A 16,176-nucleotide genomic window follows, 5' to 3' on the forward strand; every position below is an offset into this window, starting at 1 on the left:
AAGCCTGCCTCTTTTAAGAAGCTCCAGAGGGACTGCTGACTAAAATGGGAACATTCTTGAAATCGGATATAGCAGCAGTCTGGGCAGATATTTGACAGGTACTCGGCCGTGTGGAGGACGTGGAGGGAGAATAGATGTACATGACCAAGTACTTGGTCATCTGAGTAAATGGATTAAGCTATTGCAGAGAGATAATCATTCCCTACTATATAAAACTAGAAGACAGGATAATCGAAGCCTATGGAAAAATTTGTGAATTAAGGGTTTACCAGAGAAACAGGGGGAGGAAGACCTGATAACAGTAGTGTGGAGTCTCTATAATCCTATGCTGGGAAAAGAGCCTCCAGAAACTTTAAAAAACAACAGAGTGCACAGGGTGGGAGGATATCGAAGCCAGGGTGGGAGCGCCACAAGAGATATGATTGTGCGGTTTCATTATGTAGAAGAAAAGATGATAGTTATGGAAAATGCTCAGAATGCATGTGGGATTACCCTTAAGGGAGCGAATCTACAGCTATATGCTGATCTGTCGGCTGAGACTCTGACAAGAAGGAGACTTCTTAAACCTCTGATAGATCAGCTGCAGGCTTCTAATATCTCCTATTCCTGGGGTTTCCCGGCTTTCCTCAAAGGTAAAAAAGATGGTCGCACAGCAGTCTTGAGATTCCCAGAAGATTTGGGAGGATTCTGAAACAAATTGAATTTATCACTCCAGGTCCTGCCAGGGTGGAAGGAGATCTCAGATGTGCCAGTGATATCAAGGGAGGAGTGGTGGTCTCGGGTGGAGAGGGGGGGGCAGGAGGTGGGAGGGTAGAGTAGGTAGGTGCGGGCATCTCCTCTCCCATCCCTATTTTCCTTCTAGGATTGGCGGGCGGGGAGAGAGGGTTGGAGGGCTTGGCGATCCAGTGGGTGGGGTTGGGTCAGAGTGCCGGAGAGGTTTCCTACTAGGAAGGTATGGATGGGAGGCAACACATAGTTACATAGTTATTGAGGTTGAAAATCAGTCCATCCAGTTCAACCTATGATGTGTGTGTGTGTTTGATGTTAACCGTACTTTGTATACCCCTGTATGTTGTGGTCTTTAAGCTGACTGTCTAATATTTTTTTGAAATGAATCTATGCTGCCTGCTGATACCACTGCTTGTGGAAGAGAGTTCCACATCCCCACTGCTCTGACAGTAAAGAACCCCCTACGTATTTTAAGGTTAAACTATTTTTCCTCTAGTTTTAGTGAGTGGCCATGTGTCTTATTGTATTCCCTTTCTCTGAAACGTTTGTTCCTTACGCTAGGGTCATGAGTACAGTATTTGTACATTGATATCATATCCCCTCTCAAGCGTCTCTTCTCCAGAGAGAATAGGTTCAATGCTTGTAGACTTTCCTTATAGCTTAGATCCTCCATTCCCTTAATTATTTTTGTTGCCCTTCTCTGGACTCCCACCAGCACATCCTTTCTGAGGACCGGTGCCCAGAACTGGACGGCATACTCCAGATGTGGCCGGACCAGAGTCTTGTAGAGTGGGAGAATAATCTCTTTATTTCTGGAGGGAATCCCCCTTTTTATACATGCCAGTATTCTGTTGGCTTTGCTTGCAGTGGCTTGGCATTGCATGCCACTGGGACCCCCAGGTCCTTTTCCATCTTAGATTCACCCAGAGGCCCCCCCCCCTAGTGAGTAGCTTGTGTTCGTGTTTCTGACGCCCAAGTGCATTACCTTACATTTTTCAACATTAAATTTCATCTGCCATGTAGTTGCCCACCCCGTTATTTTGTTCAGGTCTGCTTGTAAGGTTTCCACATCCTGCATAGAAGTTATTGCCCTGCTTAGTTTAGTCTCATCCGCAAATACCGAGATTGTGCTAGATATTCCCTCCTCAAGGTAATTTATGAATAAATCAAACAGGATTGGTCGCAGGAAAGATCCTTGGGGGACCCCACTTTCCAAATCAGCCCAATCCGAGTACTCCCTATTTATCCCCACCCTCTGGACTCTCTCCTGGAGCCAATTCTCTATCCAGGTACTCCCCCTATGGTCCATACCTACATACCTTAGTATGTACAGTAAGCTTGTGTGGGGAACTGTGTCAAATGTCTTTGCAAAGTCCAGATACACCACATCTACAGGCCTTTCTTTATCTAGATTGCAACTCACTTCATCGTAGATGGTTAATAGATTGGTCTGGCAACAACGATTTTTCATGAATCCATGCTGATTACTACTAATAATACAATTTTCATCACTAAAGTCTTGTATATAGTCCCTTAACATCCCCTCCAAAATCTTGCAGACTACTGATGGCTGTGTGTCACTAGGTCTGTACAAGGAATAGGATCTGAACATTTGTCCAACCCTCCAAGGGGTTAACCTCTTGGGAAGGGTGCTTGGGGTAGGTTTTTTTTTTTCTCCTCACCATACAGGACCTCTCTCCGAAAAAAGGGATGTGCTAGTTGCCCCTGTGGCTGCCCATGGCTTTGGTTAATTTAGTATTATATAATATCATGAGCTTGAATACACCTAGCAAAAGGCATAAGGTAACTACAGAACTTCATCATTATGGGGCGGGAGTGGCCTGTTTAAAAGAAACACATCTTACACATGCCTCGGGGATTAAATTGTCATCCCGTCTTTTCCCTATGTGGTTCTATGGTGACTCGGTTTCAAGCCACTCACAGGAAGTAGTGATTGGATTCGATAAAAATACCATGTTCACGCTAAAGGAGCAGCTGGAAGATCCCGAGGGAAGGTTTCTGTATATTAAGGGAAAATTATTTGCTATGGAGTGTACTTTTGCAAACATTAACTCCCATATCAGAGAGCCAAATAAGTTCCTGAGAAAAATTTTGAAAAAGGTTGATAATATTTTAAAAAGGGAGGCTTGTGTAGCGGGAGACTTTAACATGGGATTGGACCCACGTGTGGACTCAGAGGGGGTTTTCTCGTCTCCCACTTTAATGGCAGAATGAAAGTAGAAGCCTATTGGGGGAATGTCAGTTGGTTGATGCCTGGAGAGTCATACACCCAAAACTAAGAGATTATACTTGTTATTCATTAGTACATGGCTCCTACTCAAGGATTAATTATATTTTAATAGAGCATCAACTGTTAACTTCCCTCAAGGATGCGACCATTAAGGCCATTACACTCTCTGATCATGCCTCAGTGAAGGCCCAGTTAGATCTACTAACAGCAGCACTCAGGGAAAGAGCCTGGAAAATGAATGACTCGCTCATTCAGGACCCTGAGATAATTGAGAAGGTGGAAAAGGAACTGAAAAATAGAGAAAGAGGGAAAAGAAGGTGAGGAAGAACCAGTTACTTATGGAGATCCACATTCTAGAACAACGGACTAGACTCAATGGCATCCCAGAGCAGCGAGAGCTAATTGAGAAGAGAGGGGAACTGATGGTACTCATGGAGCAGGAGACAAAAAAGGCATTTCATACAATTATGAAATAAAAATACCAATGAGGATATAAACCCGAGAAATGGCTAGGAAAAGCAGTAAGGGAGAAAAAAAAGCACCCCTATCTCCAAAATTATGAAGAATGGGAAAATAGTGCATTTATCCCCAGATATCGCTCAGGTATTTCACTCATACTATAGTCAGCTTTATAATGTTAGACAGAAAGAGGAAGGTAGGGAAAGCAGAAAGGAAGATCCGGCCATGAGGGAATATCTGCGGGAGCTTGACCTCCCAAGGGTACCTAGGGAGGAGTTAGAGGATTTAGAGGCCCCGATTACACATGTAGAAGTGGGGTGGGCAATACAGAATATCGCCCTGGGGAAGAGCCCGGGCCCTGATGGGTACTCTATTATGTAATATAAAAGGTTTCAAAAAATTGTAGTTCCTAAATTATGTACATACAGAATTTCAGTGGGGAAAGGAGAGAACTTAAGAGAAGAGTCTCTGCTTGCTTAGATAACTCTCATTTTAAAGGAAGGGAAAGACCTCACGGCTATAGACCAATTTCCCTTTTAAACACTGACATAAAAATCTTAGCTAGTTTGGAAAAAAAATAAAATATTTGCTAAAATTATAGCAAAGAGATTAAAACCTTTACTGCCTAGGAGGATACTTAATGATCAGGTAGGCTTTGTGTCCAGGCAAGAGGGAAGGGACAACTGCCTTAAGTTACTTCTTTTGATCCATGAAGTGAAAAAGAAGGGCCTTCCGGCCGTGCTAATGTCGGTCGATGCTGAAAAGGCCTTTTACAGGGTTGATCGGAGTTTCATGTTTGAAACCTTGAGCTACCTAGGCATTGTAGATAGGATCATGCGATGGATCTCTGCCTTCTATTCTTACCCAATGGCAAGAAAAAGAGTGAACGGCAGTTTGTCCTCCCCTTTAAGCTACATAACAAGACTAGGCAAGGGTTCCCCCTCTCCCCAATGCTGTTTGATTTGGCTTTAGAACCCTTATTAGCAGCAATCCATAAAAAATTCAGACATATTTTTTTATCTTTAACCCTAGGTTAACACTCCTGATAGTGCTGTGGGAATTAGGAAGATACGGGAAGCTATCAAACTTTAAAGTCAACATAACTAAATCTGAGATTTTGAATAATACAATATCAAATATAGAGCAAAAGGCAATATTGCCTAAATTCCCCTTTGTATGGTGTAGATAGGAACTGGGATATCTTGGAATTAGCTTAACTACATCCCTAGCGACTCTGCACAAGGCAAATTATATCTACACGTGTAATCGGCAAATTATATACCCATATTGAATAAGGTGAAGGAACAACTGACCTCCCTTGGACACAAACCCCTCTCATTGGCTGGGCAGAATAAATGCAATAAAAATGACTATTCTCCCCAAGCCTAAAAACATATTCCAAATGGTCCCAATTACCCTCCCCCAGGCTTACTTCAGAAAGCTAAGAGCAATGGTACTGAAATACATATGGGCACATAAACATCCTAGAATTGCTTATGCAGTATTAACAAAGGGAAAAAGGTCAGGGGGGTAGTGGTGTCTGATTTGAAAAAATACTATCAGGCAATTTCTATAGCACAAATAGCAGATTGGATTCACAATAAGAAAGGCAAAAGTTGGGTGGGAATTGAGTGTGCACAAAGCAGGGTAGATTTGGGAAAGATGGTTTGGGTTCCACGGGCATATCGGGATTTGGCCTAGAGGTGTTTGAGACTGATAGGTGATACAACCTAGAAGTAAAAATACCTGGACCTTAGAGGTCTGGGCCAAGAGGTCTGGGCCAAGATTAGGAGCTATAAAACACAAGAGAGAGGGATTTTGAGATTTTGAGATGGAAGGAGGATAACCTTTTTATTTATTTTTTTTTTTTGGGCATTGGGGGGGAGAGAGGGGAGGGGTTACTAAGAATGTACAATAATGTGTATAAGCACTGTTTATATATGATAGTTGATTTTTGTAACGTTTTGAATTATTTATATGGTTACTGAAAAATGAATACAGTATAAATATACCAAAAAAGAAAAATGGAAAAGACACAACCTAAGTTAGCGTTAAAAAGAGAGAACTTTCAATAAAGTAAGTATAGACAGAAACAGGACAGGAGAATTAGTACATTTAACAATAGATATTGCAGATGTATTTCAGATGTTTCTACAGTGCGTTGTATACAGTAAGATCCTCTGGGGAACAGTTACATGATTTAGAAAGAAAGGAAAGGATGCAAACATATTTAAAAGAGGTTAAGCTACCCAAATTAAAGCAGGAAAAATTGAACCAGAACCAGAGGGAGCCATAACCCAGGAAGAAACTTTAGAGGCTTTAAAAGAGATGGCTATAGGAAAGAGCCCAGGGCCGGGTGGCCTTTTGGCTATTTATTTTAAAAAAATGTAAAGAAATACTAGTTCCTAAACTATGTACATATTGGAACTCCCTGGAAGTGGGAAGTGAAATAACAAAGGATTGTTGGCTCACATTACAGTAATACCAAAAGAAGATCAGGATACCACCCAGTGCTCTAGCTATAGACCAATATCTCTATTAAACGTAGACATAAAAATATATATGATAAAGTAAAATAAATGTCAGCTCCTCAAAATAAAATAGCAATAGCAAACAGTGTGAATATACAAACACCAACATAACATGTAAAATGAGGTTGCAGCGCACAAATAATGATTTTAAGTGACAAATAATCCAAAATACTGATGTGAAAAAAGGGTGTGTATGACAATTCAGTCCGTAACAACATATAAAGTACTTTAAATAAATCCACAGATGTGTGCTGATATTCAGTGCCAATATATGTAATTAAAACAGACACTCCTCAACCAGTGATCCTTCACCAAGATAAGAATGCGCACTCACCAGACCGATACGCTGCCTGGTTAGGACAGCAAATGCATTTTTAATGTAGTATCAGATCTTGAGTAAAGCCAGATATAAGGGGGTTCACACCAGAGGATATCTCCTTCTTTAATACTCCAACAGGACAGGTGTACAAATCAGCAGACATAGGAGAGAGAAAATGATGGTGTAGTATTTATTTAAAATAAAGCATAACAGGCAACTCTAAAATCTGAATAAAACATCCAATATTGATCCATAAAGTGCAGACATCAATGAAAGCACTTACATAAAGAGCCACCAGACTTAGAGTAGTACTGGTGGCTATGGACCTCTAGCATGTAGCACTGCTCTATGGCCGTTTCAAGTTAATACGCTTCCTCAGGAGCAGTAATGATACATGACAGGGTTCCTTTTTATATGGGATGTCCTCACCTGCTTCACATTCTCCTAAAGGGGACGCTGGGGGTGGCCAGGGTGTCATTTCCAGTTCCGCCCCCATATTGGTGACATCACTTCCTGTTATGATAATAGATGAAAGGAAGAGAGATAGAGAGGAGGTTGGAACCTCATTTCCGGTTTCGGCGCCATCTTGATGACAGCACTTCCTGTTAGTGATTGGAAAACATTCTAGAACAGCGGCCAGAGCAGCATATCCGGTCCCGCTGACTCCTAAATGTGCCTACCTCCAGTATTCTTTATGTAAACAGGAAAGACCCCATAAGCAAAAGTAACAAAGCAGAGGACTCAGTATCCACTATAACTATATGGATGATGGTTAAAAATGCATATTGAGAATATGCAAATTGGATGATGGTTAAAAATGCATATTGAGAATATGCAAATTGGGAATAAGGTGAGGAGTCCCAACATAAAAAAAAAAAAAAAAACATATCAAAACACATATAAAAGAGATTTTTTTTTTCATAAATAAAAGTAAAAATCTATATACAGTATATTTGGAACGGATGGAATGAATAATATATATATATATATATATATATATATATATATATATATATACGAATACATATAAACATATGGATATAAATCCATATGTATATAAAGATTAGAAATACAGGAAATCTAATATAATGTACAGTCATCCAGAATGGGAAATGGCTACTGCTTCTAGCGAGTATCAATGAAGCAGTTTACATCCCACTCTACATTAAGTCCTATCGGGGCATAACAGAACAATATGAATATACAAAAAAAGAACAAAGCTATAAAAAAAGGAAAAAAGATACACAACCTCAGTTAGCATTAAAAAGAGACAAATTAAATATATTAATATTAAGGGAACAGGAAACAAGGAGAACTTTCAATAAATTAAGTAAAGACAGAAGCAGGGCAGGAGAATTAGTACATTTAAAAAAAGATATTACAGATGTATTTCAGAAGTTTCTACAGTGCGTTGTATGCAGTAAGATCCCCTGGAGAACAGTTACATGATTTAGAGAGAAAGGAAAGGATGCAAACATATTTAAAAGAAGCTAAGCTACCCAAATTAAAGGAGGAAAATTGATAGAACCAGAAGGAGCCACAACCCAGGAAGAAACTTTAGAGGCTTTAAAAGAGATGGCTATAGGAAAGAGCCCAGGGCCGGGTGGCCTTTTAGCTATTTATTATAAAAAAAAAAAATTAAAGAAATACTAGTTCCTAAACTATGTATGTATTGGAACTCCCTGGTATTTGGAAGTGAAATAACAAAAGAAAAATGTTTGGCTCACATTACAGTAATACCAAAAGAAGATCAGGATACCACCCAGTGGTCTAGATATAGAACAATATCTCTATTAAACGTAGACATAAAAATATATGTAAAAATACTAGCCACTAGACTGAAGGGTTTAATGTCAGAATGAATAAATACAGATCAAGTAGGGTTTGTGCCAGGGAGGGAAGGAAGAGATAATAGGGTAAGAACATTGTTACTCCTACAAACATTTTTTAAAAGATGGGCCCCCAGCCTTGTTTACTGTCAGTAGACGCAGGAGGGACGTGCAAGGGAGGAGGTAGGGGGAATTGTCAGTGCAGGCTCTGGGCTGTATGATATAGATGCTCTCACTCGTCGTGAGTTGTGTTGAGGAGGCACTGATGGGCACTAATAGGCAGCATTGATGAGTACTGATAGGTGGCACCAATAGGTGGCATTGGTGAGCACTGATGGGTGGCCTTCATGGTTTCTTGCACCTGGACCCTGAAGGTTCTAGTTACACCTCTGCTGTGTGCATACATATAGAAGACCCCTTTGTTATCCAGCATTGTATAGAGCAATGTATTATAGCATATACTATTGATATCAGTATAATGCACAAAATAATGTTATTTCCTTGTTTTTCTTTTGTCCTGATACTTTTTTTTTTTTTTTTTTAACTTATTGAATTTAAAGTTTATAACAGATATTTATTTTTAATCTAATCTGAGGTTTTTCATTTCTTGCTACTTAAGGAAACAACATTTACTATCTTGGGAGACCTAAGAAAATGTGGATTAAGAGATACCAGTGTATGCCTCATTTCAGTCACCATATTGATGGGTGGAATGGTGAGTTGTCTATGTCAGTATTACAGACTGTTAGACCTTTATTGCAATGTCTGAGCTCAAATTATATAAGTTACTGTTTTTAAAGCAAACAAGTAAAAAACAGTAAGTGATTGCTATACTAATTACCATAACAGGACCTAGACACACAAGACATCCTAAATATTAAAAGGGAAGCTGTAAAGTTTTTATGTAAAATGGATTTATATTTTAAGGTTTATACATTTGTTAAGTGATGTGTTATGGGTTTCTAAAAAAGGCAGGGCAGGACAGCAGAAATTATTTAAGTCTCTTTCCACAGAGGACACAGATTGTTAAAAAAAAAAAATTCCAGGTGTTTTAACCTTTCCCTTAATTTTCTAAAACTAAAACGAAATACATCAAAATAATTTTAAATACATATACTCCCACATGTATTTGTGGCAAGATTAATTCTCATGGATTGATACTGCGAGGTTTAAAACTAAGGATGAGAGAATCTGTCTGGGTTTGATTTGTATGTCGTTGGTGAATCCTGTTAGAATTCCATAAATTCCAAACTTTGAAGCAAATTCCATTTGCACAGCTATTGTTCAAGAAAAGGACATGGGAATGGCATGTCAAATATTTATAAAAAAAAATAACAGAAAAAGTGTGTCCTATTAATGTGGCTTCAGAGCCAAGACAGACAATAGGCAAATCTTTCAAATACAGATTTGGAGAAAAGAACCACTTCCATATTGGGCGATTTATAGCACTCCGCTCCTACGTGTAAAAATCATCATTTTTTTGCTAGAAAATTACTCGTAACCCCCAAACATTATATATATATTTTTTTTTAGCAGAGACCCTAGGGAATAAAATGGCAGTCATTACAACTTTTTATGTCTCATGGTATTTGCGCAGGAATTTTTCAAACACGTTTTTTTGGGAAAAAAAAATGTTTTATGAATTAAAAAAAAAACAAAAACACTAAAGTTAGTCCACTTTTGTTTGTATAATATGAAAGATGATGTTACGCCGAGTAAATAGATACCTAACATGTCACGCTTTAAAATTGCGCACACTTGTGGAATGATGCCAAACTTGGGTACTTAAAAATCTCTATAGGCGACGATTTAAACATTTTTAAAGGTTATCAGTTTAAAGTTACAGTGGAGGTCTTGGGCTAGAATTGTTGCTCTTGCTCTAACGTTCGCAGCGATACCTCACATGTATGGAATGAACGCCGTTTACATATGTGGTAGTGAGGAATGCATGCCTCCTCGCAGTCTCTGTACTTCCGCCGACCGTCAATTACTTCCCTGGCTTGCCGATCGCATGGGCGAGTCGATAGAAGCGGGAGGGGGTATGTCCCCTTCCGCTGCCTGTAAGAATGATCAAGTGGCTAAACAGCCAATATGATTGTTGATGGTTCTTATGGTGAAGGGAATCGCCGGCTGAAAAAAATGTTATCTGAATAATACCTGCAGCTGCATGCATCCCCAGATATCCACACTAAAGCCCAGGACGTCATATGACGCCCAGTGGTAAGGAAGTGGTTAAATGTGTATTTGGTATTTTGGAACCAGAAAGAATAGTTTTTAATTTAATAGCATATTTGCATTCAGAAGAACTACTCTGATCTACTTTTATTTGGTCTATATTAGTTAAAAAGGATTTTTAAGGTGGTTTGGCCCGTGTATTTTAATCAAGAGGTAGTGGGCCCGCTTTGACCGACAGAAGGATCAGCCTCAAAATACATTCCTCTTATATTCAATGTCTGACACAGCTCTTCTATTCTTGACCGCAGGGTTCCCATTGCCACCTACAGGAGTAAGACACTAGGCAGAAAATGAATAAAACACTGCCTATGGGCAGTCATAGCTGGCATAAACCCCCTCTCTGCTATAGGCAAGCCAGGTATTTCTGCTTAGTGCTTCAGGAGTTAGGACCCAGTTTCCTTCTGGAACCTGTGGTTCCATAGCTTTTTAGTTTTTTACTGTATGCCTGCAGTGTCACAGTGTTACCATGGCTGACAGCCCCCTTTGGTGGAGAGGCCGTTCTGTCTCGAAAGTGTCACCCACAAGCTCTGCTGGATTGGTAAGTAGGTGCTCTCCTCCCCTACTTGGAGATGGTATAGGGCGCGGATGCTCCCTGGGGTGGTCAGCCCTGTGGGGTTCTTCTTCTCCACTTCAGGCCTGGGCTCCTGTACCTAACCCCTCCCTGAGCTGTGGGCACTGCACGTTGGGTGTACTGTAACGGGGCATTTCTCTAGGGCCCCAGTGCTTGCAGATGTTGGGTAGCCCTACTTGTGTCCCTATATACTGTAGTTAGACGGCCCCCCTTTTCTTTTTGTTGTTTTTTTCCCCATCAGTAAATTTAGACCAGGGCTGTGCGGACTATCAGGGCAGGATGTTGCGCCCGTCATTTTAACTGTTGGCACCCCCTCTCCTCCTTGGTCACTTCCGCCCACACTCTGTCTCTGAGCCAGTGTTCTGTAAAAAGAGCCAACTCATCAAAATCTCAAACCACGACACTTCTTGTGACTTTCCAGCATCAGGTAATTGCAGATTTCGAGGACTTGGCTGTTGTGACAGAACACCGGCAGCGTATACACTACAGTAGATGATATAATAAGTGGACATTGTTAGTCCACCTGCTAGTAACCAACAACATGGCCACCTCCAAAGCGGCGACAACTTTTTTCCTCCTTAGCTGGTGTTCTATCAAAATAGCCAACTCATCATGTACTGTAGTGTATATGCTGCCGGTGTTCTGTGAAAACAGGCAACTCGTCGAAATCTCCAATTACTGATGCTGGAGAGTCACCGGAAGTGACGTAATTGGAGAATTTGACTAGTTGGCTCTTTTGACAGAACACCGGAAGTGGATATGCTAAGGACTGGCTCTCTTAATCTGTGAGGCAGAACTGTAAGGACAGGGCTCAGGCAGAGTATCACGCTGCCATGTTTACTAGGGACATTTCCCTTTTCCTGCTTCCCTGCCAAGCCTGTCCTTGTTTCAACGCTGGAGGGGAGATTTGGGGCTTCTTTTGGCACCAGGCCCTGTTGAGCAGAAGTAGAGATGGCTCAGCCAGCTGAGACCCTGGGAAGCATCTGTGCGACCTGCAGGTCACAGGATCTAATCCTGGCTGCTCCCAGAAAATATGAAGTGAGCAGACACCCTTTAAACGCCAGGCCATGTGTTTGGATTCCACATATACATACATATTTGCCATGTGATCACATGCCTGACGAAGTGGACCTGCGCGACTCCGAAATGTTGCACCTATTTTAATGTGATCCTTTTGCAATAAAAAGTTTCTTCGGACTGCTGTGCAAGATTTTTGGTGTGCTGGCGAATATGTATGTATCCATGATTGATCCAGTGTCCAGCTGGTGATCACTGCAGCACCCACAACTGATGGGCCTATATCCAGGAAGGTGTTCGATGGGAATATGAATTATTCTGGATTCCACATATGGCCTAAGGTTTATAGTGAGCAGCTATATTTTTTCCTGGTGCAGTTTGGGCTCCTGCTAGATGTGTATCAGTTCTGCAATAGTTCATGGGTGGCACTCATTTAGCAGTGGACACATAACTGCCATGTTTTTATATATTTCCTGACTGTTGTATCCAAGGGAGAGGCCTTCTGCCACTGTTCCCATGCAGGCATAGGCACTGGTGGCGGTTCCACTTAAGGTGGTGGGGAGAACACTACTGATTGTAGATCTTCTATGGCTACCGAGGCAGTGGCTCTCCCCTTTTGAACCTGCCAGCTCATTTGGCTAAAGTTTTTTTTTTCTGCCCCTGCTTACATGGATATATTTGTTTACAAGGTTAAAACATAATTTTATGGTTCCTCAGTGTTTTTTGGTTTATTGCCCCTCAGAGGAGGCCCTTCTGAAAAAGTGGATCACAACTCCTGTGGTGGATCCTCCCACCTCTAGGTTGACTATAGCATCAATGTTACTAATAGAGGTATCTCCTCTTTTTAAGGTCCCTGTAGACCGTAAGGCAGTAGCGGTCGCCTGCACTAGGCCTACTATCACTGGCTTGGTGCTACGGCCTGGTATCTCAGATGCTGACTGCGAGGGCCATGATGTTACAACAAGTTTTGCGCAGGAGCAGAGTTCTTTGTTTAATTTCTCATTGGGCAGCGTTGTGTACTTGCTTCCCGTGCTGGTTGTAGCAATTGATTTGGCTATGTAAATAGATGTGCCGAGAGTACTGATTATAGGTATAGTGTTACAATGTTGCTATCTGTAAACACTGGTTCTCCCTCTTCCCTGTAGTTACATAGCCAAATCAATTGCTACAACCAGCATGGGAAGCGAGTACATAACACTGCCTAGTGGGAAATTAAACAAAAAACTCAGCTCCATGCCAACCCCCCCAACACACACACACACACACACTCGAGCTGTCACTATAAAAACATAGACATTAGTCTAAAAGGGTAGGTTTTTAAGAAAGATGGAGTAAACCTCTGAAACGCATTTGACCGCCCCCAGCACCGTCCCCCACTTCTCACAGACACAAAGGTGTTTCCACAAGGTAGACTGCTCTTGTGCAGAATGCTGATGAATGGCCGTCTTTCTGACTGCCATCATGATCTTATCTCCCTGATGCTGACTAGAGGGATAGGACAGGCTCTCACATTGACAGCCTTGCAGTTTCTTCATCAATCACACTGCGGACAACCTTGTAGTGTTTTTCATCTGCCAGCTATGCTGATTACCAAGATTTTTACATGTAAGTTTACTATTTGTTTTTATGAAATCAATTACTTTATCATTCTAATGAGGATCTTCGGCTGCCTTTTTGTTGTTGTTTGAGCTCCCTGGATTTTCCCAGATCTTCACCTGGCAAATCGCAGGACCCTTGTATGTTGGAATGAACCTTTGTACTCACCATGCTGATACCATAGACTGCTGTCCGTTGGGCTGGACCTTGTAGTGTGCTTTCATGGTTTGTGCAAGTGGTGCCAAGTGCTTCTGGTCTTATGAGGCCTTGAAGCCCTGGACAAGTCCCCCTTAGCATATAGGCTTGCCCCATATGTTTCCAGGGTGGGGGTCGTCTTCACTGATTCATGGGCCAAGGCCTTTCTTCATTCCCAAAAAGTGGGCCCACGAACTGCAACATAAATTTTTGTTCTTGTCCACCAGAACAGTTCTTTCTGTCCAGCCTTCACTACCCCTGTCCCACCTGTGGGCTCTGTATGGGATGGTGCTTCTCCGCCCCGATCCTGGAGTTGGAGCATTTTCAGGTGCTCTCCTCAAATCTGTTCATGGATCCTAACAAGGACAGGGTTCAACCCAATCCTAGACCTCAAGACCCAGAACTGCTTGTGCAGGTGCAGAGGTTCAAGATGGAATCCATCCGTTTGGTGGTGGCCTCCCCTCATCAGGGGTATTTCTTGGACTCCATAGACATCAAGGATGTGTACCTGCACGGTCCCCACTGTGCTAGGCAACAACTCTTCTTGTGCCTTGCGGTCAGGAATTCCACATTATCAATTTGTGGTGCTTCCCTTCAGTTTGGTCTCTGCTTCTTTGATATTTACCAAGCTGTTGGCCTTGTCCTGGCATTGCTGTGACAAAGGGGGATTGCCGTGATAGGTTACCTGGATGACCTACTTTTGTGAATGGTAAGAACAAAGGGTAGATACATAGGTGTGCCAAAAGCAAAGCCTACTGTCCCTTCCCCAAAATAATTTGTGAAAGAAACAAGCAAGTGTCCCTGGGGAATTTAATTGGACAAGGCTAGGTAGTATAAAAGTATGAAAGAATAGGAAAGTTGAATAAAAGGTAACATTTATTGTTCAATATTAAAATGTAAACGTACAATAACAAAAACACATAATTTAATAAAAACTGAAGAACATAATCACAAGAATATGTTCAAGTGGTATTGCATGTAGCCCAATGTAAGAGTGTGGATCACTGGTTCTTCATATAGTTGTAAACGTCCAACATGTTTCGGAATCTGAGTTGCGATTCCTTCTTCAAGGAAATATGTAAAGAACATGTAATCACCACATCAACATCTACAGAAATATAGAAAACATGCATGGAGTTTTTTAGGGTGTGCAGAAATGTTAGGCTGTTTTTCCATCAAAGCAAAAAAAGGGAGAATAATACTAAATTAACAAATACACAGATGCATCCACTTACCGCAATGGCGGGATGCATTCATATAGACCGTTCAGCCAGTGGGTGGAAGAAGAATGGTTATACATAAACCCAATTGCCAGAAGTAGTTGGTGTAACTCCCTTTGGTTACACTGGTGGAAGAAAGGGGGGGCTAATATGGTTCAGAGCAAGAGGTGGGGAGCGGGCCCAAGCAAGGCCCTAGGAGCATTAGTTGTCCGTCGCTTACCTCCCCAAGGCAGTACCCCGATAGCAGTCACAAGGAGCACAGGGATAGGATGGATCAATACCTATGGTTAAATAGTACAGGGGAAGTAATAAGTCAATAGGATCAGGTAAATCCCACACAGTTTTTAAGAGAGAGACAATCAAAAGCAATTGCCTATAACTTATCCAGTAGGGAAGGTGAAACAATATGTGGACAGCAAGGGTGTGAGCCCATCCGCAGTGGCCAAGTGTTATGGAACACTCCCCTCTGAGTGCATATATATGCCTCTCAGAGGGATACTTGCCTTAATTAGGGAAGTGACTGCATCTGTGGTTGGTTACACCCAGCAGTGTCCCCGCGTATCCAACATTAGTCACATCCTGTCCGAGATATCAAAGGCATGACCCATCCATGGGTGATCCATCCATGAAGGGCTCCCCTGGTCGAAGCGGCGTCCGGAATCACATGACCGCCGACACAAAGACGGGCGGCCGACGCGGGGGAGATGGCAGAATTCCCGCGAGCAGGCGCGAACAAAGGACACGTGACATCAAGAGAGACGTCCGGATCCCTCCAGCGTCTGAGAGGGCCGCCCAAACTACAGGCCCCAGCATGCACTACGGGGGCTTTGTGTGCCGGGGAACACCATGGGGGCCAAACAGCAGGAGGGAGAGACAGCGGCAGCGGATAGCTCCATGTCCCAAAAATAAATAGAGGAAGAGAAGAGAACTCAACAGGGCAAGAAAAGCGAGTAGTAAATGTAGAGTAAATACAAAAATAAAACCATAATGAAAAAAGAAGAAAAAAGAAAAAAATAATAATAATAAATTAATAGAAAATAATAAAATAGAAAATATAATAAAATAAAAAAAATAAAATAAAAAATATATGGGTAAATAGAAATGGAAATATCAATATGAGCCATGGGAAATGGACGAGAAATGAAAAAGAATATAGAAATATAAGAGATGGGAACCATAGGATATAGTTCACTGGGACTTTTGTGAATGGAGATTCACTTGTGT

At 41.6% G+C, this 16,176-nt stretch overlaps 1 protein-coding gene across 1 annotated transcript in view; it reads left to right on the plus strand.

Moving 5' to 3' along the window:
• LOC309565958 (mucin-2-like) overlaps positions 1–16,176 on the plus strand; it is a gene marked incomplete at its 3' end in the record, with an annotated part of 251,710 nt that overhangs the window by 179,682 nt on the left and 55,852 nt on the right. Inside the window, exon 12 of the mRNA XM_082270986.1 lies at positions 8,738–8,833. Within this exon, the coding sequence (XP_082127112.1) occupies positions 8,738–8,833 (96 nt within the window). The remainder of the gene's footprint in view (positions 1–8,737; positions 8,834–16,176) is intronic.

Source organism: Pelophylax lessonae, assembly GCF_965119305.1.
Source record: "Pelophylax lessonae genome assembly, chromosome: 10".
NCBI lineage: Eukaryota > Metazoa > Chordata > Amphibia > Anura > Ranidae > Pelophylax > Pelophylax lessonae.